This window comes from Leptosomus discolor, chromosome 2, assembly GCF_034619465.1.
Source record: "Leptosomus discolor isolate bLepDis1 chromosome 2, bLepDis1.hap2, whole genome shotgun sequence".
In the NCBI taxonomy this organism is placed as follows: domain Eukaryota; kingdom Metazoa; phylum Chordata; class Aves; order Leptosomiformes; family Leptosomidae; genus Leptosomus; species Leptosomus discolor.
This window is the reverse complement of record NC_141392.1, coordinates 75,233,319-75,260,804: the sequence shown is the minus strand read 5'-3', so window position 1 is coordinate 75,260,804 and position 27,486 is coordinate 75,233,319. Positions and strand designations below refer to the sequence as shown.

Sequence of the window (27,486 nt, the reverse complement as noted above, 5' to 3'; positions counted from 1 at the left end):
CTCTGAGAAGCTTTATGAATTAGTTTGGAAGTAGACAACAGCTGAAATAGAAACAACGGCATGCTGTGGGGAACGTATTACAGATGCCTTTGCCTATTTCTACCCCTCCGACAGTGATCCCAGTGTCACACATGGCCTTGCTGAAGAAAGTATGAAGGACAAGATGAATTTCTGTCCCATTGGCAGTGTCACCACCATCTTGGGAGAAGTTCATTATTCAGCGGTGTTGAGGAACATGCCGTTATTGGTGGTGCTCCAGGAGGAGAGGTACGGAACATTTTTGAGTGCAACTCATGTCTGAAACTCATTTTGAAGAGAAGTAACAGTGGCCCAAATTTACAAAAGCTGACCATCTAAGAAGGGAGGCACCTCACAAGAGCTCTTCGGTGGTGGGCAGATGGCTCTTCTGCAAGGATGGTCACAGCGCCTTGTCTCAGTGACCCAGCTGGGAACTTCACCACACGTTTGCGCATGGCTAAGCCCAGGACCTGGGGCACGCCATGCTGCCTGGGAGCAAATTCTGCCACTCCCTGCAGGGACCTATGTGTGTCTCGGTGTGGCCAAGCTGTTGTCAATAGTAAGCATACCTCTTCGTGAAGTCCATTGGTGTTTTTGGAGCACAGTTGTTTTGAAGAAGGTAACTTCTTTGCAAAGCCTGAGTGAGCAAACAGCGTGTGAGACAGGGTGAGCCAAGGGCAATACGTTGTCATATAATGTGCCTATTTCTTTTTACTCATCTGTTTATTTTTTTGAGCAGAGACACACAGACAGTAGGTTTGACTGACTGAAATAGAGGAGTCTCTTTGTAACATCCATGCACAAAGAGTAACGAAACAGGACAGCATGTTAAAACCTTCCTGGCAAAAGGTGAGCCCCCAGCTCTGGTGTGTCTGGGACTGACACCCGGTTATTAGGAATGACCAACCCTGGCTTTGCTGGATTTTGTCACAGTAACTCCACAAGCCCAGGACTGAAAATCCTGGCCCATAACAAATACCAATAATGAATACTTCTGGCATTTTGTCTAAGACAGGGTATCCTGTTAGAATGCACGATTATGTTAATTTGTGGGTTTATATCCCATACTTTTCCATCCAAGACAATGGATTTACATGGCATGTTTCAGAGACAGGAAGATGATTTTTCAGCACCAAAGAAATGTGTGTGGTATGTAGAGATCACTGAATATACAACCAAATTACATTTCCATTCAGGGTAGTATTAGAATGGCACTAGATAACAGAGCAGGTTTAGTTCAGGAAATGAATGATGCTTTATGTAATCAAATCTGCAAGGGAGATTTGGCAAGAAGGATGCATACAGGCAAACTATTGCTGAGTCTGGACATGGCATTAAGAACATTAATTTTTAAGTTGTGGGGGATCACTAAAGATCTGCAGGAGAGGCAAAGGGCACACAGCCTCCATTTGTTTAAATCAGATCCAATACTGGCAGAGACACAGACTCTAATACTAAGTCAAAGCATTGACGCATTATTTATGCAAAGGAGTTACTATTGATGTCTTTGCGGCCTTAGAAAATACACTCAAGGTTCAGTAACACAGGTACTGCAAGCTCCAAACAGCCTCAGTTAATGCACTTGTTAGGGAGAGGCGATGAAGGCACGTTATTGCTTTGGAGAGCTGAGTCCTACTAGTAGGAGTGTGGCTCCTAGCAGCCGTCCCTTCCTGGGCTGAAGAAGCACGCTGGTTGGTTTGCACACATGTGAGCCACCATCGAGCCACATAAAATCACATTTTAATGTGTTATACCACCAGAATGTCTTCCTCAGGGAGGAACCTTCCTCCCACCGCTCCCAAACCCAACATTTTCTATCCATCAGCTTAATTATACTCAAACCCCAATTTCAAAGTCTCACTCTCCGATCCTGAAACTATCATGCTCTCCAGGTGAATTCCAACAAAATACACCATATGAACCGAATGGGTAATCCTACAGGAACATCTCTCTCCTGTTTCCCAGGACTGCGGACCGTTGTCTGCAGCAGTCCAGTCTTTGCCAGCTCACACAGAGCATTTGGCACCTTGCACTGGCCACATGCTTTATTTCTGTGATGCAAGGAGGAACAACACATGTCAAATGAACTCTGTGTGCTCCCCTGCAGGCCTAGGAGGAGGAGAATGGGTGTGCTAGTCCTCTGACTTTCCTCACTTCTTCCAGGCCAGAGAGTGAAAGGGGTTTATTTGGGCCTGCAGGGAAAAACTGTACCTGGGATCTCCCCAGACAGCCTGCATTGTTCACTATTATCACTCCAGAAGGCTGCCAGGAGAGCTTTGTCATCTCCACCTTGGAGAGACCCAAATAGACAGAGCCCTGACTAAACTGGTCTGATCTCAGAGCTGACCCTGCTTGAGCAGTGGTTGGAGTAGAGACCTCCTGGGTCTCTTCCAACCTCAACTATCCTCTGATCCTGTGAAACAAGCTGTGTTTTGAAACTATACAGAAGAATTTTTGAGAAATGTAGGTACTATGTTCATAAGCTTTTAATGGGAAACACAAAGCTTGAGTCAGACCTGGTCTGCACTGTCAGATACTCAGAGTAACATCACTGAAATGAACTGATCTGCAGCATCCACTTGGTACCTAGGTACTGTTTGGACTTTATGTTGAATTATGTGACAAAGTGGTCATGCTAAAGAAGAGCAGTTTTTCAGTGACTTACAGCTGACTGCTCGAGTTTGGAAAGGCAGCTCAAGATTCACTTGTAACTGCAGAGGGCATGTGGTGCTCTGTGTTGGGGAGCAAACCAGAATTGCTTGGACTGGATTTGATTCCATACTCCCACCACTGCTTCTGTCCACACACAGCTGATGTGTGAGCGCGGGCTCCGGCAGCCTCCACTAGTAACCCTTGGACTTCACAGGACGTGGCTGAGTGAGGACAAACGCAAAGGAGGAGTATTCACTGGGGCACCACCAACACCACTGTTGCAGGGGTGGAGCTTTTGTCTTACCCTGGAGACCCCTGCTTGTTATTCTAAAAATCAGGCATGTCATCTCAGTAGTATTAGGAAGGGAGAAATTTGGAGATTTGAAAGGTCTTGTGTTTAAGTGGGGTGGCACGGCAGTAAGATAAGGTGCATCCTTCAGGGAAAAGTACAGTTTGGTTTTCCCCTTTAGGATCCCGTGGAAAGAAGAATTGCAGAATATGTACTAGCATTATAACACACTATAGCATCTCTTACCCTACTTAGAGAGCATGTACTGACAGTGTTAATTTTTACACTATGATTCTGCTAGGCATAATACATTAGAAATTTTGAGAAACTCTGCTTTCTCTGTCTCAAAAAATACATGTATTTGGGGGTCTGCCCTTCAGATTTCAGAAATTCCTGTAATATGGACTTAAAGACAAGTTAAAAATAACACTGTATTTCCAGCAGCAAGATTTTAAGAATCAGATGTCACCCCACGCGACCTCAATTAAGTCAGGCAGAATCTGCTGAAGCGGCTGGATGGGATCAAGCAGGGTGTGAAAATCTGTATTCTAACGCCAGGCAGAGAAAAGAAGATCAGCTGGAAATTTCAGTGTGAAGCTGGTTCTGTATGAAGTGGAGAATTTCAAGTGTGAATGCGTGTATGTGTTCGTGCATGTGCTGGGGAAAGTAGGGTTGGCAAGGGAGACAGAGGAGAGCTTTGTGTTCAGTGCTTCCTCTGACACAGCTCAGCCTGTTCCCTATCTCCCAGTTTCACTTCTGAATGTGCAGGAACATGCGGTGGCTCCTTTTTCCCACCATCTTCATCATCCCTTGTTCGCAACAGGTAAGTTCATTAAAAAGAAGAAAAAGATTTCTCCCTTCCTCAGCCTGTCCCAGTTTAAAGTTTTTACTTGTTTAATGACAAAATAACTTTCAGAGAAGAAAATTCCTCATAAAGAATAAGGAGCCATTCCCTACTCCTGAGTAAATTTCATCTGCAGCTTATTTACTGCATCAGTTCTGATTTTGGTATATTTTTCTCTCTAATTTGTACATTAATATGATTCGGTGGAAAAAAAGTGTTAGGGAAGCTTAAATTGTCAGTGACATTTCTTGTTCTTTTTGTTCTTGTTTTTTGGATATAAGCACAAGTGGTTATCTGATGCAGAAAGAAAGTAAACATCTTGCCCATGCTTATATTCCATGTATATGTATATATATATACAGAGTCGTCTGACTTCAGGCTAGTTTTACGAATGAGAAAGGCACCTGGGCTGCGTTATTCTTTGTCTCTTATGATAAAATTTTAAGCGATAGCTTTTGCTGAAGGTATTTGTGTGAAAGGCCAATTTCATTATTTATTTACTTGATTTTGAAAATCCACTTTACATGTACACAGTATTTTTCCTTTACATTCCTTGATGAATGTCAAATGGAGAATTTTCAAACTACTGTCTCCTTCTGCTAACTTTCTGCATATTTAAACCCAGACTAATATAACTGAACATTAGCAGTAATACATTGCTTACTTTTGCTATTTGCTTGTTTATGCCTTACAGACCTTATTCAATCTTTAAAACATAAGAAAACAAACAACAACACATGAAGTGTTCCTACACAATGGTCTCATTTTCTGATCTGCCCATAGGATCAGGAAAAGTATGCAGTGGGCTTGTGTGATGTGGATAGCTTTGGTACAGAAACTTTGGGAAGCAAGAGTTAGAAAAATATTTGGCCTGTAAACTTTACAAGCAAACTTTAAATTTTCATTGTAACTTAATAGATTTTTGAAGATTTTTCAGGTAGACAGATCTTCTCAGTAATTCCATAGTTAAAGCTGTCAGATATTTGCCTGATGGTCTTTTTCTTACTGGGAAACTTTGTAGTCTCACACCTTTCAGTTGACATCGTTCCCTAAAAAAAGGAAAGAAAAATAATTTGCTTAGGTAGAATTCTGTAGGTTTAAACCACGTTTTAATTTGTAATACAAATTAAACATACTGGTCGAAGCACATGGATTATTTCCTGCTACATATACTCATTTTGAAACGTGATACCTGATTTAAGCCACATAACCTCATATAGCTGGCACATGGCCAAATTCCTAATAATAATACTCTCCTCAAAAAGAAAAAAAAGCAGAAATAAAGTGTTTCCTAAAGCAACCGTACAGTCTTGAACACTGCTAAATGTATAGGGACACCTGTGTGTCTTGTTTCCAGAACAAGCCTTTAAGAAGCTTTACACTCCAATGCACATGTCCATCAAATTGACATTATGGTTTATAGGAAAGGCTTAGCTGCCTAAAAAACATACTTGAGTTAGCTGTTTCTATATTATTGCTGCATTTAGGTAAAAAGGATTGTTAGAAATCCTTTATTGGCAAATGATTATCAAAATAACACATTTATGAAACTATCTTCTTCATGCTGCATGGAATACCACCTAACATTGATTAATATTCACTTATTATATGCATTTTCTCTGAATTAATATGTATCTTAAAGAATCATTCAGACAAAGGAACTTGAAAGCTACTACTTTGGAGCTTCATTAGTAGCTGTGGATTAGATATCGTAAGTATAGTTGTAAATGACCATGAAAAATGGAAATTAGTGGTAGAAAAAAGCCTTTTAAAAGGTCATTTACTGCTGTATGCAATTAGGCCAGCTCAATTATGCTGCGAGAGCTTTCATGGGTTATGCCATATGAAATGCTGAATTCTTCAGATACTTCCAGTTTGAAAGTTGATCTAAAAGGAAACCCAACCGAAGGACCCCTTCCCCTGCTTTCCCTTAGTGTCTCCGCTGGAGGTAGTTTCTACATTAGTAGAGCCCTGCAGTTTGGAGGAACAGTGAGAAACTGATAGGTGGGGCTTCATGTGCCCAGAAAAAATGTAGGCTATATTTATTTTTTTTTTTATGCAAGCTAGATGGTGATACTGACACCTGAGGGGCTGGGTCTTGCCTTTCCCTCCTGCTCTTTGGGCTGTCAGAGCTGCTTGATGAGAGCAGCTCCCAGGCCTTATGCTGTACTAGTGGCCAAGCGCTGTTTGTGCCCCCACTTAACTATGGATCCAGTCATCTGTGACGAATAACTATATCATGATCTGCATTTCTGCTGAAATCAGCAGCATGAAAAGATTTAATGCTAAGATCTAAACTGTTATGTTTTAGATGTAGTTCTTCAAAAAAGCAGATAGAATATCTGCCATCTCAAATAGAGCCTTTTGCACTCTTGCTTAAGACTTAATCTTCACCCATGCCTCAGAAAAATAAATCCATGAAGAATTACTTAAGACTTGCTTTTGTTAAAAAAAAAAAAAAGAAAATACAAGAAAAAAAAGACATGAATTTTGAGTCAGAATGTGGAAAACAGTAAATTCTGGCTAGATCTTGGCTTCGTACTGCTGATATAAACCTCTTTTAGAGATACATCTTTGCCCTGTAAGCCCTGGATTCAATGAACACTTAACTTAGGTAAACAGATACACTCTTGGAAGATGACTTATCAAGCTCAGTGCAACTAATAATGTCCCTTGTTAAGATTCAATTTTTGCATCTAGCACAAGAGAATTTGTAAATACTATAATGCTTCTTCCCAAGCAGCTACTCAAATTTTGGAGCAAAAGTAACAGTACTCAAAAGAGGCTTACTATTTTAAAAGGCTTTTGCCATGAGAAGTGGCACACACTGAGGTGGCTGGCTATCAAACAGTGGGAGGAATCAAAGTGAATTAATTTGATAGGAGGTTTGTGGGAAGGAATATTTGAAATAAATCCAGTCTACTTTAAAACACTTTTTTTTCCTACTTTAGCTCTAGGTTTAGTTCTATTGAAGGCAAAGGAAAGACCAATGAATTGTGTTTCATATAAGCAGTAGGCCAGGCTCACTGGTGGAATGACACCATAGTGCATGACAGTGGCTGATGAAACTGGTCCTCTGTCTCCTACCTAAACCTCATGGCCTCTCTCTTTTTGGATCCTGTGAGGCGAGAAATGTTAAGTGTCTCCATGCAACTTCACAGTTTTTTTTCCATCCCAACTTCATTTTATGCTGTCCCAGTTATGCATAGTGCGTTCAGCTCTCAAAATATCCAACTGTGTGTAAGTTTTTCCACAGCCCACCAGTGAGGCCTGGAGAAAAACCTTCAGAAACTGGTGAAGCCCACCAGCGCAAGGAGGTTTGTCACTGGCCATGCAGATGCCCACCTGTGCCAACCTGCACCCCCGGAGTAAGCTTGGTGAAGGATGGTTGCGGCTGCTGTAAGGTCTGTGCCAAGCAGTCAGGAGAGACCTGCAATGAAGCAGACATCTGTGATCCCCACAAAGGCCTCTACTGCGACTACTCAGAAGATGAGCCTAGGTACGAAACAGGCGTGTGTGCATGTAAGTTGTTCTTTCACATTCCCTTCTTGAAATCCAGGAGGGTGGGACCATGCAGGTGAATGGTTTTGGAGGAAGACTCTGCTCACTGGCGCTGCTCAGCTCTGTGCTAGGCAATTTATCCTAATTTAGTCCTCTGACTGCTCAATCAGAGGATCTGAGAGCAGGGCTGTGACTGTCTTTAAACTTACCTACATATGCATTAGTGAAACCAGTTCATTGTGCACAAGCTTGTTATTTGCAGATGAGTGATTTAAAGTTAGGTGGCTGTAGTCATCATGGGGCATAAATTAAAAAAAAAAAAAGTGCTTGGGTTGGGAAGAACTCGAACCTGTGGGTGCAATAAAGGCTGACAGCATTTTAGCACTCCGTAAGCAGGAATCACATGCTCCCTCTGTGTTAGTAACTGTTGTTTATTATTTGCAGATCTGGTAGCTGTAGGATGTGAGCTCAATGGAGTTTATTATGTTAACGGGCAGACCTTCCAACCTAACTCACTTTATAAGTGCCTGTGTGTCAGTGGTGCAATTGGATGTACACCTGTATTCACACCAAGATTAGCAGCAAGTCCCTGCGCCAGAGTCATGGGCAGAAAGAAACCTGGACAATCCATCTGTGGCCTGGGACAGCACAAGCAGCTTCAATCAACAAACTACAGACTGATGTCAGGTGTGCCTGGCTACACTGGTAAACTTTTCTGTACATGAGCCTTGCTGCATTTAGTGTCCCTGGCTCCAGCAGACAAGCAGGCAGCACGCTGGCAATTTCTCAGTTCTTACTGAAGGCCACTGCCAGGGTGACTGGTCTGTCCCAATTACCCCTTTTACTCTTAGGTCACAGATTCTTTTCTCTAAACCCAATGAATATGAAAAGCAAAAGGCCTTTTGGCTTCTGTCACGAGGCAGTTGGCCAAAGCTACCTTCAACCCATCTTTCTGCAGCGTTTTACTACTCATCAGATCAGACCAATTAGGGCTGCTGGTGGATGGCCATTTGGCAGCCTGGGAGCTGTCTCACTTTCTCCTGTTTTGTGGTGGTAGGGAGTCTTGGTTTTCACACACAAACATTAACGTGTTGCAGGCCTGTTCTTTCAACAGAAGGCAGAAAATGATCAAAATTGCCCTAGTGGCTTTCCTGAATTCACAAAATTGCAGGTCACTGCAAGGACAATGCTGCCCCCAATTTCTCCTCTATTCAGTCTGATCAAAAGCACACATGAGCTTGCCCCTGCAGTTCTGTCAGGGTCAGCTGATACTCTCTTTAACATCATTTTTGCTCTGCTGCTAACACTGTAAGTCTCTTTCACTTTAAGGAAGCACCATTGCCAGAAGCAGCTGTGCTGGCCCTTCCCTGGCCACAGCTGCCTGTACTTGTGCTGTCTCCTTCCCCGTGCATGTGCCAGTTTCCATGGCGAAACTTGTCTTTGCTACAACTAATGTGGGTACCAGAAAGCTAAGCCACTTATTTGGTGGTAGCTGAAATTGTGGGGAAGTGATGGCCTGAATCATCACCATGGATCAATAAAATAAACCAAAAAAGATGGCAAAGCTTATCAGAAAAACCTTCATAAAAGACTGCTGAGTAAACAGGTAGATGCACACAAGTCAATCTGCAGATAAATAGACCTGCTTACAAAATTTGAAGTTCAGTTTGGACAACCTCTAACACATCAGCTGTGGTTATGCAAGTTCGCAAAAATAAAAAAAGAAGCTCATCTTTACTTCAAAATTACAATACTTATAACTAGTATCAAAGCCTTTTAACAGAAATATACTTACTGCTGTGTATAGACACACACTCGGTAGGCAAGTGACTTCAAATGAAGAGACTTCAGTTCCAGAGAACATTGCTAATCTGATCGAAGAGAGAACATAACTTGCTGGAAACAACGGCAACCAAACTATTTGACCCATGAAATACATTAATTTGGTTTGTGGGGAGCTGTATTTCGGATACCTGGAGAACAGCATTAAGCCATTTACTTTGTAGCACTTCAGCAGATCCAAAAGCTGAAGTCCAACCATCAGTAACTCCTTCATTGGCTGCAACACTGCACCTCACAGCGATCATTCAGGAATTTGAATCAGCTGCACAACATAACCTTGAGAAAAGATATGCAGCTCGCAAAGCACACTTCCTATTTGACTTGGTTCAGGGACCCAGCAGCCTGCCCCTGTGGTGGCTGTTTGTGCTGAAGGATGCTGTTCGTTTGGTGATACAAACCTTCTGAAGAAAAGCACCTTGAAATTTTCATCTCAAAGTGAGGTTCCCCCCCTTCCCTTTCCCAGTGCAGCAGAAGTATCATGTCAACTTGTGCATGAATCCCATGAACAGCTCAATGGGGCCACTATCTATTTTGAAAAGCCTTTTGTTTCTGGTAGTGGGGATAATGAGAGCTAAGTTTCACTTGACTGCTCTTGCTTTGTTTTCTGGCTTTCCTTGTCAATTTGATTTACCTAATTCAGAGACATAGGGATGTACCTAGGTCATACGTCAAAAAAAAAAGTACCAAGTATAAACAACCATTTAACTTCCCTTTATTTCACAGAATCACAGAATGTTAGGGGTTGGAAGGGACCTCAAAAGATCATCTAGTCCAACCCCCCTGCCAGAGCAGGACAACCTAGAGTAGATCACACAGGAACGCGTCCAGGCGGGTTTTGAATGTCTCCAGAGAAGGAGACTCCACAACCTCTCTGGGCAGCCTGTTCCAGTGCTCTGTCACCCTCACAGTGAAAAAGTTTTTCCTTATGTTAGTACGGAACCTATTTGTTGTACATCTATGACAGGCTTTTAATCTGCTTGCTGCAATGAGATCTTTAAGTTGCTGTCTACTTTCCAGGTATCCTTGTAATTCTGCCCATGCTCTTACCTAAATGCACAGATTCCACATAGCAATTTTTTTGGCAGTTTCACCATAAACTTTTGCACAGCAATTTTGTTTCTTTTTTTAAGTGTACTCCACCTAGTCCAGCCCTAATCCATCAGAATATATGTTTTTTTGGTGATATCTAGAAGTGACTGGAGAATTTTATTCCTCAATACAAAACCTAAAGCCTTCACACCATCTACAAAGAAACCAACATTAATGCTTTCAGCATCCCTTTTCAAGCTGTGCTTTGGCCTTAAATATTTTTCAATGTCTCTTCCACTCTGGACATCTCAAAAATTCTGTAAATAACTCTCTCCACATAACATTTCCATCACATTAAACTGGAAGGACATACAACACATGCAATTTGCTATTCCTTGCTAGCATCTGAGTGTCCAGTGTCAGTAAAGTTTAATGGCAGCCCAGCCAGCTTTTGTATAACTTTATTTATGCCTCATATTTAGATTCACCTACAAAAGCACCTTCATGAACAGAAATCAAATGTTTATCTTCTTATTTTCAATTAATCCTTTTGGGGCTGTTCTGCTGCATAAATAATATATTGCTGTCTTAGCTTACAGAAGCTTACCGCTAGTTTTGAAGAAAAAGTGCCTGGTACAGGCAACTCCCTGGACACCCTGTTCCAGGACCTGTGGCATAGGCATATCCAGCAGAGTGACCAACGAAAACAGAAAGTGTGAAATGAAAAAAGAAAAGAGGTTATGCTTCATCCAGCCTTGTCTAACCAATATACTGAAGACCATAAAGGTATTTTCTAATATAAAATGACTCCCAGATAGAAAATTAAAATATTGGAAGTAATGGAAAAATTGATATATATCAGCAACTAATATAAAGTGACTTCTACCTTTTTTTAAGGGTTTTAAAAATAACTCTTCTGTTTTCTACCTTCAGTCTTCAAGGTTTCAATAGTAAACTACTGCTGTGTAATTTCAAACAAAACAATATAATGTCCTGAAATACAAGTGCTGCTAGTGCCATCCTGGTGCTCAGTCACACAAAACAAATGATAAAAATAAGACAGCTTTCAGAAGGAGTAATTTTCAAGATATTTATATGTAAATGTTACATTTTTTTCTTACATGTTCTGTTTTTAATGTGTAAAAACTCAGGCTTTTCTTTGCTTTTATATATTAAAGATTCCAAAAGGAAAAACATGCCAACCAACATTCCAGCTTCCTACAGCAGAGAAACTCATTTTTTCTGGATGCTCAACTACTCAAAGCTACAAACTAACTTTCTGTGGGGTGTGCTTGGACAAGAGGTGCTGCATACCTAATAAGTCCAAAATGATCACTGTACAGTTTGAGTGTCCCAATGAAGGTTTCTTTAAGTGGAAGATGATGTGGATAACATCGTGCGTATGTCAGAGGATTTGCAGTGCTCCTGGAGATATATTTTCTGAACTCAAAGTTGTGTGACAAGCTACACCATTGACTGTAACATACTGAGAGTGCAACAGCCTATTCACATCCTGAAGAGTTAGCATAACCCCTGCTACAGCAATGCTTATGGTGAAACTACACATGTGAATATTCATTTTTTTAAATAGCACCTGGAAAATGCTTCTTTTTAAATGTAATTGTTTTTCTATGTGGAAATACTTTATTGAGAAGGATGCATGTAACACTAGTATTGTCAAAATAAGAACTTTTGGTAATTTAAAAAGGCACAGCAAGACAGCTTTGTACGCCACTGTAACAAGTTGTTGCCCACAAAGACAAATACATGTAAATTCCCTGATGCTCTAACCTATTAGAAAAAAATTTACCCTGTAATACTTCATCTATTATTCTTGATTCTCAAATTAACATTTTCTACTATGTACATGCAATAGTAAAATACTTCAAAGTTGTTTCACACAGGAGAATTCAGTTTTAAGCTCAGATTGCTTTTTGCAGCAGATGATCTTTCTCTAGCGTTGTGAATATAAACAATGCACTTGTAAAGGAACAAAATAGTGGGCACCCGCAGATGATAGATGCAAAATTTCATGGAAATGACTATTTTTAGAATGTTTTCTTAAAAAAAATGCTCAACAAATGTTATCACAATGTTTTATTGAATAATACTGGACTTATACATTGATTATACACCCACTCCAATGCTCCTAGGACGACTTCAGGCTTTAAGAAATGATTGTATTGATCCATTCTCATTTGTAACAGTCCACCAGTCTTGCTGTTCTAAGACAGCCGAGGCTGGCAAGCAACTGGAAATAGTTGTACATTCTATTTTGTAAAACTTCATACTGTAATATAAAAATCTACTTACCCTGGTAATTATAAAAATTAAAACATCTATTTTACTTCCACTCTTTTCAGTATATAAACTTTGTTCTCCAAACAGTCAGTATAACTTCATTGTAAGTGCATGTTTCGCTCAGAGGTATATTACCAAGTGCAACCCAGCATTTACGAATATGACTCATTAAAATAATATGTTAATTAATGCTCCAAGTATAATACTTGAATTTTCAGATATTGCCAATTTTGGTATCAATTCAGAATGCTCTAACACAGCTAAGCACAGTGTGGAAGCAAAAATATTAGAACTATGAACATAGCTCAGAGCATTCTGAAATGACTACTATCCTGCAAAGTTTAAGAAACCAGTTTCATTAGAGACTTGCTTTCATCTTCGAAAAGACTATGCAGGCTTTCCCCCTCTTCATAGTTGCTTGTTAAAAAAACAAACCTAGCAACGGTGATCCTTCTTTGAAGCAAGTCCTGCCTTTAGTTTACCACAAGGTGAAAGCCTGACAAAACAACATTTTTGGCTGCTACCACCTCTCTTTCCTCTCTTTATAGCACATGGTATGTCAATTTACTCTACAGTTAGGAAGACTGCTCTTACAGATATCTGCCATAATTAGGTGCCTTTCAAATCGTTCTTACAGGCTGGGCCTGACACTTAATATGACAGCTTCTCAGAAGAAGTCATTGTCCCAGTCTCACTTTGGAATTACAATAGCTAGGCATGCTGAATTCATTCTAGTTAACTGAAGTGGTTGGATGCTTGGGGGAAATTATTATTTTTAAGTCAGTTTTTCCTTCTTTAAACAGCTATCTTCAGTCTTGATGGATCTGTTCTAGGCCCACCTTTCGTGGCATCCAGTTCATTGTACTCTTCTATTAGGTCAGACAAAGACAATATGGCTTCAGAAAAACAGCTTTGCTCCATCCCATCTATATGCAGATAGTGGTGCAGGTGAGCCTATGAAAATAAAAAACCTCAGTGTTATCCTTTTTCTTGGCACCTAATTCCTTTGGCTCAATAAGTACCATTTAGCCTGCACTGAAGAGGGGAGTGCAAGCTGTAGAAAGTAAAGATCTACATAATGACATCCATTCTTTAAATAATTGGCAACTTTAGTAACAATCCCCTATGGAATCACAGTCAATACTACTAATTTCTTGCACATCCATCTATTTATATTCTGTCTTCTTGGGTACACCTGACCAAACCGTGTATTGGGTTTACATGGCAAGGTTTTGGCAGCAGCGGGGAGCGCCGGGCTGCAGGGGTGGCTTTTGTGCAAAGATACCAGGAGCTGCCCCCACGTCGGACAGAGCCAGTTCCAGCCAACTCCAACACGGACCAGCTGCTGGCTAAAGCTGAGCCCATCAGCAATGCTGGTAGTGCCTCTGTGATAACATATTTAAGGAGGGGTAAAAAATGCTGCACAGCAGCTGTAAGAAAGGAGTGAGAAAAATGTGAGAGAAACAGCCAGGCAGACACCAAGATCAGTGAAGAAGAAGCAGGAGTGAAATTGAGCCTGAGAAGAAGGGGGTGGGGTGTGGTGAAGGTGTTTCCAATTTTGGTTTTATTTCTTGCTATCCCAGTCTGTTACTAATTGGCAATAAATTAAATTAATATTCCCCAAGTCAAGTCTGTTTTGCCCGTGACAGTAACTGGTGAGCAATCTCCCTGTCCTTACCTTGATCCATGAGCTTTTCACCCTACTTTCTCCCCCTGTCCTGCTGAGGAAAGGAAGTGAGTGAACAGCTTGGTGGGCACCTGGTGGCCAGCCAAGGTCAACCCACCACAAACTGGTAAGCAGATCTGCCCAATACTGCACCTCATTGCTGAAGAAAGTAAGTATATTGCCTGGTAGGTACAGATTAATAACGGGTGTATCCAGCAGCAGCTGTTGGAACGATTCCTTACTAGGTAACACAAATAAAAATCTCAGGCTGTTACCTTCAAGCAGTCCCTTTGTGACAGTAAGATTTGCTTCCCAGTAATGCAAGATGCTAACGATTAGTGGCTACAAATGTTACAACGATAAGAGTTGTACCTTCTTCTTGTAGAGCTTCATAAATCTGTCTTTGAGTGCAATGAAAGTTGGTTTTACACAGGTGTTGTTTGCTAAAGCCAGAAGGGAATGGGAATGGCCTACGGGAGGTACTGAACACAAACCAGTTTTCCAGCCCTCTTGATTCCAGGAGACAAAGTGCAGGGAAGGCTTCAACCTGTGATACAAAAATGTAGTTACCTAAGGAATATAAAGAACACAAAACTTAACTTTCCTTTGCTAATAAACAGTCTGAAAAGGTTAACATTTAAGCTTTCGGAACTAAGCAAACCAGTTATAACTATAATTTTGAATAATCCATTTTAGATTTCAGACTAAAACACTGTGTCTATTTAAATTTAAATCGCAAACACCAATTTTGTTTTGTTAACTTAATGTATCAGGGTTTGAAAAACAAAGTTTCAAGCACCCATTTCTATAGAAGGGACTGCAAGCACTCAGATTTAGGAGAGGGACAGATTAATACTTTGTGGGAACAATCAGTCTACCTGTAGTTTAGAAATAAGTAAAATGCTTTATATTCTCAGAAATTCTCCCCATGCACCCCTGTCTGCCTGTAAACTCCATTCTGTATGCAAAGCTTGCCTGCCTTTCCTGTTATAACTATGTAGATCAATAGTGTAAAAGGTAAAAACAGTGTGCTAACAATACACAGTTGTTAAAACGAGGATGATTCTCCGTCTACATGAAAGTAACCATGAAAGAGAGGGGCCTTCTGTTCAGTAAAAAACAACTTCTACTTATTCCTCCAACATCCTTTACTGTCAGGAGACCTCTGGAAGGTCAGGCTTTGCTTTCTTTAGCATTTTTGAGAATGAGGAGAGCAGCAGAGGCACATCTAGTCAGCTCCCTTTATTTGGAAATCCTAAGTCATTACATAAATTAATTACATTTTCTTCCCTTCTGAAATTAAAAAAATATTTCTGAGTAAACAGATTTGGTATTGAAATTCTTCAAATGAAAAGTGAGAGTGCTCTGGAGAAAGGACAACAGTTTCAGTAACAAATCCCATGACTACTGTGCGTGGTATTGCAAACCTTTCAATATTTCTACGAAGGTCTGAAACCTGCACATTTCCTCGAACGAGAAGTGCACAGGCAAGGTAGAGGCTATGTTTTGGATCTGCTTGAATTAGTTGATGGTCTCTGCTAAAAGCATCTGAAAACATCTGATCCAACCTAGGTGAAAAGAAAACAGTTATCTACTCTTACCAAAGCAGGCTACAAAAGCTCTTCAGAATGCCCACCTTCAGGATTTAAAAGTTCATAAAATTCTGGAGATAAAGGTACATTTAGCCTGGGACCATGATTGACAAGAAAGATTCAAGCCTTTATATGTACATATGTTGGCATTAGAAGTTTTTTAAAACACATCAGATCCATTTTTCCCTCTCTTCTCCCTCATGTTACAAGCCACTGTTGAGTCTAAAGTCAGAGAAGTGGACAGATTAAGAGATGTTTATTACAGCAATTTTAGGTCAATGGTCACAAAGTCTTAAAAATACGTTAAGAGGATTTAACTACTTGAGGTTCTGGTTAGATGACAATTTGAGTGGACAGTCTCACTGCTCATGAGGGATCCGACAAGGAATACCAAAGTGCCGATGACCCTTACAGACCTTAGCTGCTCATTATGTAAAAGGATCAATGAATCATAGACCTGAATTAATTTTGATTAATGACTTAGGAAAAGACAGACTATGCATATCTGTCTACTCATTCTAATTTTATCAAGTATGACTGCTTTAAAAGATGATACAGCACGTCATACGCTTTCTCTCTTCACCTACTTAAGCATGTTCCACTGTACTGTGGGATATCAAAAATGGTGTCTTGAGGTTTCTAGGGACCCATAACATCTAAGTTCATCTTTCTATTTGTTCCAAACTCTACATCTATTTTTTTTTTTTTTTAAATCAGCTCTGCCACAATCTGCCCATTAAAAAAATTAACTAAAGGAGACAAAAATATTACTGTTCTGACCTCATTCTGAAATACGACTGGCTGAACATCTCCCCAAAGTCTGCTACCTTCCCTCCAGCACTGTGTTGGCTCCTCAGAATATGGTTTCAAGATATCCAACTAATTGCCACAACTTGCTATCACAGAAGAGGGGTGGTCCTGCCTTCTCCACTTTGCATACTTCCATTAGCTGCCTCTATCACTATTCGGACCTTTTGCTGACTGAACTTAATTCACCAAAACCAGTAAAATCTATTTTAACCGGTTATTTTTCTGCCGTGTCAGTGGGATAAATAATCTCCCAAAATTTGACAAGTGTCAGCTTATTGTTACAATAAGCTGTTAAACAGGCTCACTGCATCTCTAGACTAAGATGCCATTACTTTCCAAGGAATCTAGTTTTAACTCCTTGTTTGTCTTTACAGCGTTTTGCGAGTCAAGTGCAAACTGTTTCTCAAAAGAATTTGTGGCGTGGGTTCCATTTAAGTAACACATTTTTCCAACAGAAACATTTCCCAGTAGAGATAACAAAATTACATTTCAAGTTTACTGGCTCAACATGACAGAGAAAAGGGACAAAGGATGTTCCTAAAAATCAGCAGGATGAATTAGAAAATGTGGCACACTTAAAACTTTTAGAACTTCGACCCTCAGTTTTGCTATAGATTTTTTTTTTTTAAATTAAAACTATGGAAGAATCAGAAATTAAGTTTCAAATGTAAAGCTTCCATAATATTTTTTCTTACCTTCTAGGAGGTACATTAATATCAGCTAGTGTATACAGAGGAGTCAAGCTTGAAACCAAGTAATGAAGTCGAGGAAATGGAACCAAATTCATGCTGATTTCATTAAGATCCATGTTAAGGGAACCTTCAAACCTAGCAGAGCTGAAAAATTAACAAACTGTTATAAACAAAGAAAATTACTTTTATAACGTAAACATTCATTAAACCAATTTTTCAACTGTTCTGTACAACAAAACAGTAAAACAACACAGCATTCAAGAAACTGTTCATGTGTAATTACTAAACTTCCACATTTGGCAGTAACAGTGCTATATCTTATTTACTTACCCTTCTCATTATAGAACAATAAATCATCAAGAATGAGACCTTGTTTCCCGACTGTAGTCTTTAGCACTGTTTTTGGTATGCAGACATAGCTGCTGAATACCAGTTTTAATAAATAGGCTATAATAAAACACGCGTGACTTAGCATTCCTGACAAGCTGTTTAAAAGAGAAGCAGACCAATACTCCGCAAGTATATTTCACCAGGAGTTTCTTGCAGCCATAGACAGTTTAGAAGCAACAATGATCTGACAGTATTTATAAAATAATACAACTGGCCTAGAAAGGCAAACCTCGCTGGGCCCTGCTAAGCTTAATGTAAGACAATATCCTTCTGCCTATAAACCTTTTCTTACTTCAGTGCTAAGACTATCACGGCTAGAGCAACACAACTGCAATCTGAATACCTCCAAACACTTCAACATTTAGCAACTAATTCTTAAAAAGGATGGAAAACAATTAATATTTTTTGAGTTGATGCAGGCCTGCATATTTGCAGCACACACCACCTCAATGCTACTTTTACAGAGGAATAACCTGTAACTTTACCTTGTCAGGTTCAGCAGTAAGTTGGCTACAATATTATTCATTGCATCAAATGGCTTCTCTTGTACATTTTTTGCACTGCCTGCACTTGAGGTTACCAAGCTGTTCTGCTTCACCGTTGACCCTAGCTTCCCAGAACTGATCATCTGATGAATTTTATTAACTATATCAAACAGAGACTGAGAGAAAAAAAGCATACAAGAAGTCTTTGAGCACAGAGGTTTCAAATTCAGTACTTAAATTTTTCATTTCAAGTAATCTTAAAGAAAAAGCTGGTACTGTCAGTTCAAAGATTATACCTTTGATACATTTAAATCCAACTTTTGACCAGTTCCAACTGACTAGAAGTGTTTCTAAAAGTCTGTTCCTCACACATCACAAATATGTACACAGCTTGACTCTGAAGTTTGAATTTTATTCAACTATTCAAAATCCACATCTTGTAAAATTATTTTTAAATTTTCGTAATTGTTGTGAAAGCAAAAATTTTCAGAAGCAAACAGCAAGAGAGAGTGTTGAATCAAAGTTAGATTCAAATGAGTCTAGTGGTTTGCGTGGTCAGGTATGCCTGTGATGCCCATATCACTAATGAGTCTAATCAGTAAAGTCAAGTCTGTTGGAATTTGGAGTAGTCAGTCATTTCCCTTGCAGGACTCTACTAATGCTATGCACAGACTCAGCCTCAGTAAATAGAAGCTTTTCACTGTTTGCCTTGAAATAGACATAAAAAACCACTTGACTACTTTGAAAGTGCAGAGCAACTTTTTAGTGATTCCCATATTAATTTCAAAAGCCTGCAAGTGATTTAGGAGTTCAATTATTACTTTAAAAAATGAAATTATGCTTTTTAAGACTTGGTTCTCAAATCAATACACAGAAAGAAGAAACACTTCCTATGTGCAGTCCAATAAAAACCAAACTGATAGAAATAGAATATTATTTCTTACTTCATTCTCTATTGGTAGCACACAGTCTGCATGTTCATTAAGCTCCTTCATAGCCAGAACACTGTTATATGGAGAAGTAATAACATCATCTTCACCAGAGGGATAAACTGAAGTAACAAATCTATATACTTCTGGGAATTCATCCTCAAGCAAATTTAGTACAAAAGTTCCAAGACCAGATCCTGTCCCTAATTATGAATCAAGACAGAATGAGACAAGATAAAAGGTTCCCCATGTTATCGTAAGCCTTAAGTCTGATATGTTGAAAACACACAACTTTTCAATTATATATATATACACACATATTAATGAATAATTTCTGAAGCATCTGGCTGACAGTGGAGGCTACTCAGATATAAATTAAGGCAGGAAGGTTTTTCCCAGGCAGGAAAATAACTAAGTGATAAAGGTATTTCCCATAGTATACCAGACAGAATGAAGTAAACAATCTCACAAATTTCTGCAAACCAAAAAGTCCATAAGTAACCAACATTTTTCTGACTAGTATTTTTATTTCTTATTTTAAAATCTTTAATTTGAGTTTCAAAATAAAACATTTGTTTAAAAACATTGAACCGCCCCAAAAAATTCTTTACTTTCCTTTTTGGTCTTTCTTTATAAAGTTTTCTCGCTTTCCAGTCAAAACAGAACAACCCCTTTCCCCCAGCACACCCTCTTTTTTCCTCATCAGCACCAAGCACACAGCACCAAGTTCAAATCAGAGAACTGAACTGTGGTTTTTCTGCCTTGGACAGCTAACATTCTCAGCAGCAATTTCATCTATGAACAAGACATCAATTTTCTGCAATAACAAAAAAATATCTGCAGGGTCTCTTAAATTAAGCAAATGGCCACAAAAAAGGCCCTTGACAAAATTCTTGCTTCATATTTAGAGCTCTTTTCTGGGTCTTTTTCCACATCATAATGAGTTATAATACATGCTTCCCCCACATTTCTGCGGGAGAAAGGCCTATAGCAATACACTAATGACAAAATTGTCACTGCAAGGGATTCTCCCTTCTGATTCATAGACAAAGTATCTAGATGGGATTCAAGAGAATCATGTGGAAGGAAAACAGAAAAATAAAGTTCTTCTAAAGTTAAGCGACAGTAGAAGTCTCCCTCAAAGCCTTTCGGAAAAACTCTTTCCCCACGATTAAAAATAACTTTATTACAACAACAATGTCAGTGTTCTGAGGCCATCGCCCCTTCTGATTAGAAATACCTCAGTGTTTCCTTGTATTTGGTACCTGTCTTGATCCACCCACTGCCTTGTATTTAAAATTTTAACTGTATTTTTGTTCTGGGTAGCACTTACCTTAGTTCATGCTTAGGGCTCCTCAGTGCTCTAACAAAACAAATAATAAATAATTACAGGTCCTCTTAGTTGGACTGTGTTAAGTTTTTTATTCTGCATTCTGAATGATGTAGATTACTATATTGATCTTCTTTTCAAGATCCAGGTTTTTCTTTTGTCTGTGGCTGGTGCAATCCTACTAACTATAAAAAAAAAATTACTTACCACCTCCCATAGAATGAATTATGAAAAAACACTGTAGACAGTCACAATGTTCTGCGGTTTTTCTCAGCTTTTCCACAATGTTTTCCCGGTACTGACAGCCATATAGCTTATGACCTACAGCCCTAAGAATATGAGAAGTACTTAAAAAAAAAATCCAGTGATTTTTCACTTTTTTATTTTAACTCCTCCTATTCGACATTTTAGAGTGCAGAGTCCAGAGCTGTGTGCAAGGCCTAATTTGTGAGATTTGCTAAGCTGTGACTACATCACGTGAATATGGAGGCCAGGATACAGTTTCAATTTTGAGGATGCAAGCGGCACTAAGTTCACAGCTTTGGAACATGCGCTATTATTTTGTACCAACAGGCAAATAAACTCCCACACTGGATGATCAAACTGTAATTATGAAATGAAAGTTATACACGCCTTAACAAGGACACCCCTATGTAATACATGTACTGATCTTCCTTTGAGTATTATGCAAGTTGGTTGCTACCAGTAATATAAAAGAACCCAAACAACTCATTTTCAACACACTTGCCTGCTAGATGGTGAAGTTATAGGATGCTTTATTCCCTGTATTGCACTCTCTTTCAGTACATTTGCTGACGATTTGCTTTCCATTTTGCAGTGCACTGAATGTTATGAGAGGCATATTAAGGTCTCGGTGAAAATTTGGAATTCATTATATTAATCTTTTTCTGAATTTCTCTTTTTAGTAATGTAGTTTACATGCCCAAAGCCAGACTCTGTGGTGCTTCGAAATCAGAAGCGCATTTGTTCACAGGTTGCACAGTCTTAAACTAGATTATGGCTTTGACCGAGCAATGGAAGCAGCTGAATACCAATGAAAAAAAAATAAAAAGCATGCTCTTTTGAAAAAGAAAAATCAAAAAAGAGGAAGAAAAAATAGACAAAATGATATATCAGCAGAATTATTCTTCTGTAAAGGGCTTTTCAAAGCCCTCCTCCAGGCAACAGTGACTCCAAAGTTTACTAGGAATACGCTGCAGCTCCCCAGGTGCAGGACAAACTAGAAAGCTACTGTTATTGTTTCCCTTTTCAAATGCCATCTAATTAGTTGCTAAGAAATGCTTTCTGAAGAGGTTCTCACCAGTTGTTTCCTGAGCCAGAAACATCTGTGATAAGCTGCTTGCTATCAAACACATCCCTCAATGGTCCCTGCAGAATTTCATTTACCACACCCTCCTCCATGTCAATCAACAGTGCCTTTGAGAAAGGAAAGAATTAAAATTCAGTCAGTAAGGAAACCACTCTTTAAAATAACCACACAAAGAAATATAAAATTATTTACAGTATAAAGTGTATGTTGTTTCTACTGTGCTCCAGAGAAACTTTTTTCAGTTGTTAACCAGGAGACCAATGAGATTCACCTTGGCTGATTTGCTAGAAGTCATTCAATAGGACAGAGTTTGAGATCATTCAATTTTGTTAAAACTTTATAATATTTTGCCCCAATACTCAGGAATAAAGAAATTAAAGCATTGTTATGTTTCAAGTACGTTTTCTTGCTTCTTAATCACAAAGTGGCTCAAAGAAACCCAATCCTTAGAAAAATGAGAATTGAGAGCAGCCCTGCGGAGAAGGACTTGGGGGTGTTGGTGGACAGAATATGAGCCGACGTGCGCTCGCAGCCCAGAAAGCCAATCCCATCCTGGGCTGCATAAAAAAGAAGCATGGCCAGCAGGTCCAGGGAGGGGATTCTCCCCCTCTACTCTGCTCTGGTGAGACCCCACCTGCAGTGCTGTGTCCAGCTCTGGGGCCCTCAGCACAAGAAAGACGTGGACCTGCTCCAGCGGGTCCAGAGGAGGCCACAAAGATGATCAGTGGCTGGAGCACCTTCCCTATGAGGACAGGCTGCGAGAGTTAGGGTTGTTCAGCCTGGAGAAGGCTCCGGGGGGAACTTATAGCAGCCTTCCAGTACTTAAAGGGGGCGTACAGGAAAGGTGACGAGGGACTCTTGATCAGGGAGTGTAGTGACAGGATGAGGGATAACAGCTTTAAACTGAAAGAGGGAAGATTTAGATTAGGTATTAGGAAGAAATTCTTCACTGTGAGGGTGGTGAGACACTGGCACAGGTTGTCCAGAGAAGCTGTGGATGCTCCATCCCTGGCAGTGTTCAAGGCCAGGTTGGATGGGGCTTGGAGCAACCTGCTGTAGTGGGAGGTGTCCCCGCCCATGGCAGGGGGGCTGGAACCAGGTGATCTTTAAGGTCCCTTCCAACCCAAACCATTCTGTGATTCTATGAAAATTGAAATAAAAACTTGGTTTGTAATACCTGCAATCATCTTATTAAAATTATAATTTAAATTACTCAAGACCGGCAGCAAACTGCATTACTCCACCGAACCATAAAAATTACTATTAGAAATTTTCCTATTCAAGGTAGTATTAAAAAATATATGCAATTATAAGGACCTTATGAAAAGTCCTACACAGTTGGACATAAATATGCAATGTAAAAAGAATGACCTTTATAGATTGCCTTACTCGTGCTTTTAAAGAGCAGATTTTTCCTTTGTAAATATCAGGACCATCACCACCACTTCTGGAAAAGAAAAATCCAAGATCAGAATCGTAATAGAAAATAAGGCAATATATATTGGAATAGAAGTCCCTCCTTAATCTTTCATGTAAACAATGCAATGTACAATGTAAACAAACAGAAACACCCTGAACATGCTGCTAAGAAAGACCTCCTAATTCCCTGAAGTAATGCAATTCCGGGACATTACTTCAATCAGAAATATCCTAAGTAGCACTTCAGGAAGCTGAAAAGATAAGCATTGAAAGTTTACTGTTGGATACAGCCTCTGCTCTGTGGTAACTGTATAAGCATTGCCAAAACTTCAAAGGATTATCTTTGTTCCATCATGTGATGCAGATATACCACGTGCTAGATAAGAGCGCACCAAGGAGCACCGCTAGCTATTCAATGAGGGTAGTACAGCACTGCGCTACTGCTCAAGGTGTGAAAGCTGTACAACTGCACCAGCACAGCACTGTGCTTGACTTATTTTGCCATTAAGATCTACCAGTTCAGAAAACAGGCTGGGCTGACATAGCTTGATTTTCCTTTTTTTCCCAGGGTTGGTTGTACTGAGCCAACCTAGGGGACTACACATTGCGTACCATCACATTTTTTCTGCAATGAATGCTGGTGCTTCTGCACTCAAAGGACAAGATACTCCAAGACTGGCCCAACTATATTCAAGACAGGGAAAAAAGGCAGGGATACTGGCAGAAGGATCTAATTTTCCCCTCAGTTATTTACCTAATTTGGGGGCTGGTGAAGCCTAAATTTAAAGTATCTTTTAGACCATGCTACATTCACCCACAATAATATCCCAAAAACATCATCTGAAATGCACTACAGCACCAAATGTTCTGACCATGCTCAGTCTCATCAGGAATGAGGGGAAGAGAGTACAGGGCTGCAATGGATTCCTCAAGCATCTTCCACCCTCTCACTCAAAAAAGTTCTCCAGACACTGGAGCAGCTCACAGAAGCCTCTAGTACTCATGGGATTCCTCTAGCCTACATGACTTCCTAAGTGAGTCCACGATAGCACCAGTGAATCCAGCTACAGAAGCTCTATTTCTCTTCAGGGAGAGAAATTAACAAAACTCAGAGGAAAAAACCCAAACAAACTACACATCAACACTTCTTTCTATTACTACGGTCCTTGTGGTCTTTCATGCCAGCCTATATTTTCAATCACTTTGATTCAATTGCTGAAAAAGATCCCTGTGTTCCCTAGAACCCCCCAGGCTTAAGACATGCATTTCTGCATATAAAACCATACATATCCATAAATACATTTCCAATATTACAGTTTAATAACCACCATAACGGAAAAAAAAAAAAAAGTCTGTCTGGTTCTGCCAGAGTGTTGTTCATAGCTGGTTTAGACAGGATAACCCACCTGAATTAATTATTTTGAACAGTGGTATGGCATGGCATGGCATAGCATAGAAGACTGAACTTTGTTGTTTTATAACATAGGGATTTATGCCTGCAAAAACCTGGGAGGTGAATTAGTTTTCTCATAAAACCAAACCACACCCCACAACAATAAGAAAAGGCCAAAGCTTCACAGCCTGAGCAACAGTTTGAAATGACTCTCTCCGAGTAAATGATGGTTCAAGGCTACAGTTAAAAGTGGGAACTGTTTCAACAGGAAAATGAACAGCTCCTGGAAAAGATGATATTTGAATAATCGTTCTTCTGTTTCACAGGTAGGGTAATCTTCCTTGAAATTTTTACAGTATTCAGTAAGATGCATCTTTCCTCTTTACAGAGGGAAAACAATGTTTCTGTTGCAGCCAACCTGTCAATTATAAATTTAGTGGTTTTATCTGGCACATACAGAAACGTAGACACTGTTTATAACCAAATTTTCTTTGTTGAAAAAAAAAAATATATTCTAGGAAATGCCCACAAGGAATGGCAATTATAAAATAAACTCCAATGCACTTACGTCTTCTTTCAAAAAGGTAAAATTTAAGACAAAACAATTATTTCAATGCCATTTCAGCTAAAATGGCATGCTGTACTGCAGCGTTGCCATATGATGAAAGGAAACAGAGGCTGGTCAAATGCCTTTTAATTAATTAAAATGCCACAGCAGTATCGAAGTGCACAACTGTTTTATTCTTGCAGACTGCAAGGATTTTTGTAACTGGACAGAGCAGTGGTTACTGAATGCTCTTACAGTGTGATTTGGTTAACTTTAGCCCCTACTCTGTGTGACAAACTAGTCAGATAAAAAGGAATTTAAAAACTGACATTACTTTACTGACTACCTTATATACAATTCCTCTTACAACTCTTCAAGCCATGCTGCTAAGTTGGAATTCAGAGGGCTTGCAGTCTGATCATGATTTGCAATGGCAAAAGCTATCAGATCCTGACTGTCCATTTTTGGAACAGAAGGAGAGGAAAACAAACCAAAATACTTTCAATACCTTTAACTACTGAAGTAAGTATAGTTAAAATGGAAAGGTAAAGATCACGTTTTGAAGAGAATACAAAAAAGCAAAATCTTTTTCTAGCAAAACCTAAATATGACCTGAAACAAAGAAAACTAACTTTGGTTAAGAGAAGATACTAGAATTGTTGATCTACCCTGTTAAGTGATAAGCTGCTTGATAAGAAGACTTACCTTGCATCTACGTTCCTAAAGAAACTGCTTAACGCTTCATCATAAATTCCTTTCTAAAAGGAAACAACACGGCATAAGATGATGTGTAACATCACAAATTCTCAGCACTTTTTCATAGAATGGTTTAGGTTGGAAGGGACCTCTGAAGGTCACCTGTCAAACCTCTCCATTCAAAACAGGGTGAACGTCTATCTTCAATCCAACTAGCTCTAGTCAGCTCCAAACCCAACAGTTCATTGAAGCATCAGCTTGATACAAAAAACTTGCAGGATGATGCAACTACAAAATCATTTTTCAGCACAAGACTAAACAAATACTCTTCCTTCATTTCTAAAGTTAGGATTTTAGTGAAGACCCCAACACAATTTTTACATTGAATAGCTGCTGTTTAGCTGACTCAGTTCATCGTGGGCTTCATGCCCATGATGCCAATGCCCATGAAGTTCTGTGGAAAGGAATGCGCATCACACAGTATCAGTTTCCTAAACTCCCTATTGAGGGGTAGCATGGAAATCATTTACCCCACCATAAAGGTGGAGAGACCTAGCAAGTAACATTATTCTTTTACAGACTGCTTACCATACTCCTAAAGCTTTAATGAAGCAGAATTTGGAAGTCACTGTTCCCTACACTACTAAACCCAAGAGACTCTCCATAGGCATATGAACTTCATCCATTGCCTTTTTACAGCTGCTTCAACAGCCGTCAGTGAGAAGGACTGCTCGTCATCACTGGTGTTTACTGGGAAATAGTATCTCTGTAGTGATGGCAAGAAGAGTGCATGGCAAGAGAGCTGCAAGAAGGGTAGGCAGCACAATCCTGTGCCCTCTTTACGCTGCTGTTTTGGTCAGCACAACCAGTGGGCCACTTTTTTGTTTCACAGCCAGTGGCAAAGAAGCTGCATTGAACAACCCTCTTTTGTCAATAACTGCCTCAAACCTGGTAACGCCTGCCTGCAGGGAGACAGGCCGGGCTTGTCACGCTGGAAAGGCTAGAGATACCGAATTTAGAGAGGATTAGCTAAACGACTTAAAAAAAACAGGGCAGAGTTTTGCTCACACTGAAGCGACTTTAATCAACTGAAGACGGTGCTTTGCAGTCACAGTAGAGACCACGGCACAAAGCGAGGGCCACCCCGGCCTCCCCAGGGCGAGCGCGGAAGACGGCTCGGCTCGCCCCGCCCGCCTCGGGCCAGCCCCGGCCGGCGGCGAGCAGGGAGGCGGCGCCGTTACCTTGTTGACGGCGGCGTGCTCCCGCAGCGCCAGGTCCCAGAAGCGGCAGCCCACCTGGTTCCCGCACTGGCCCACTGCAGAGGGGAGAGAGACAGGTCAGGCACGGGGAGGGGGGGTGGGCGGCGGCGAGGGCTGCGGGCGCCACGACCCCTTACCCTGCACCACCACCGACTGCGCCATGGCGGGGCCGGCGGCGGCCGCCTCCTCTTTCGAACTCGGCGCCCGGAAGCCACGCCCCCTTAACGGCCGCGGTGGTGGAGGAGGAGGAGGAGGAGGAGGGGGGGCGTTGCGGCGGGCGGGCGCTTCCAACAGCGAGGCCTCCTCCCCCCACGCCCGCCTTCCTCTTGCGGTGGAATGTCCCATCCGTTGGCTTAGCTGCGGGCGCTCACCGCCTACCCGTCGGGAGTGGAACATTCCATTAAGGGGGCAGGGGTGTGTGTGAGGCGGTGGCTCGTGTGTGGGGTCGGTTGAGGCCCGCCGGTCTGAGGGA

The 27,486-nt window shown here is 40.4% G+C and overlaps 2 protein-coding genes across 2 annotated transcripts; one reads left to right on the top strand and one right to left on the bottom strand.

The window, feature by feature from the left end:
* Positions 1-3,719: 3,719 nt before the first annotated feature.
* Positions 3,720-11,658, top strand: CCN6 (cellular communication network factor 6). The gene is made up of 5 exons (XM_086461292.1): positions 3,720-3,782; positions 7,049-7,325; positions 7,749-7,991; positions 10,768-10,961; positions 11,354-11,658. The coding sequence occupies exons 1-5, from the start codon at positions 3,720-3,722 to the stop codon at positions 11,633-11,635; spliced, it is 1,059 nt and encodes a 352-aa protein (XP_086317418.1). The 3' UTR covers positions 11,636-11,658.
* A 599-nt stretch (positions 11,659-12,257) lies between these two features.
* On the bottom strand, positions 12,258-27,191 carry TUBE1 (tubulin epsilon 1). Its single transcript, XM_086461290.1, has 12 exons — positions 27,152-27,191; positions 26,997-27,070; positions 25,765-25,817; positions 23,090-23,147; positions 21,692-21,807; positions 20,578-20,699; positions 19,056-19,243; positions 18,112-18,287; positions 17,240-17,380; positions 15,570-15,710; positions 14,515-14,689; positions 12,258-13,430 (listed from the first exon to the last, which is right to left on the bottom strand). The coding sequence occupies exons 1-12, from the start codon at positions 27,174-27,176 to the stop codon at positions 13,272-13,274; spliced, it is 1,428 nt and encodes a 475-aa protein (XP_086317416.1). The 5' UTR covers positions 27,177-27,191; the 3' UTR covers positions 12,258-13,271.
* Between the last annotated feature and the right edge of the window lie 295 nt (positions 27,192-27,486).

Excerpts from the sequence above, each read along its gene's own strand:
- CCN6 (XM_086461292.1), top strand. The coding sequence starts at position 3,720 with ATGTGCAGGAACATGCGGTGGCTCCTTTTTCCCACCATCTTCATCATC. Across the intron at positions 7,326-7,748 it reads CGAAACAGGCGTGTGTGCAT|ATCTGGTAGCTGTAGGATGT; the intron begins GTAAGTTGTTCT and ends TATTATTTGCAG. Across the intron at positions 10,962-11,353 it reads ATATACTGAAGACCATAAAG|ATTCCAAAAGGAAAAACATG; the intron begins GTATTTTCTAAT and ends TATATATTAAAG.
- TUBE1 (XM_086461290.1), bottom strand. The coding sequence starts at position 27,176 with ATGGCGCAGTCGGTGGTGGTGCAGG. Across the intron at positions 18,288-19,055 it reads TGCTACCAATAGAGAATGAA|TCTCTGTTTGATATAGTTAA; the intron begins GTAAGAAATAAT and ends TTTTTCTCTCAG. Across the intron at positions 14,690-15,569 it reads CTTCGTAGAAATATTGAAAG|GTTGAAGCCTTCCCTGCACT; the intron begins GTTTGCAATACC and ends TTTGTATCACAG.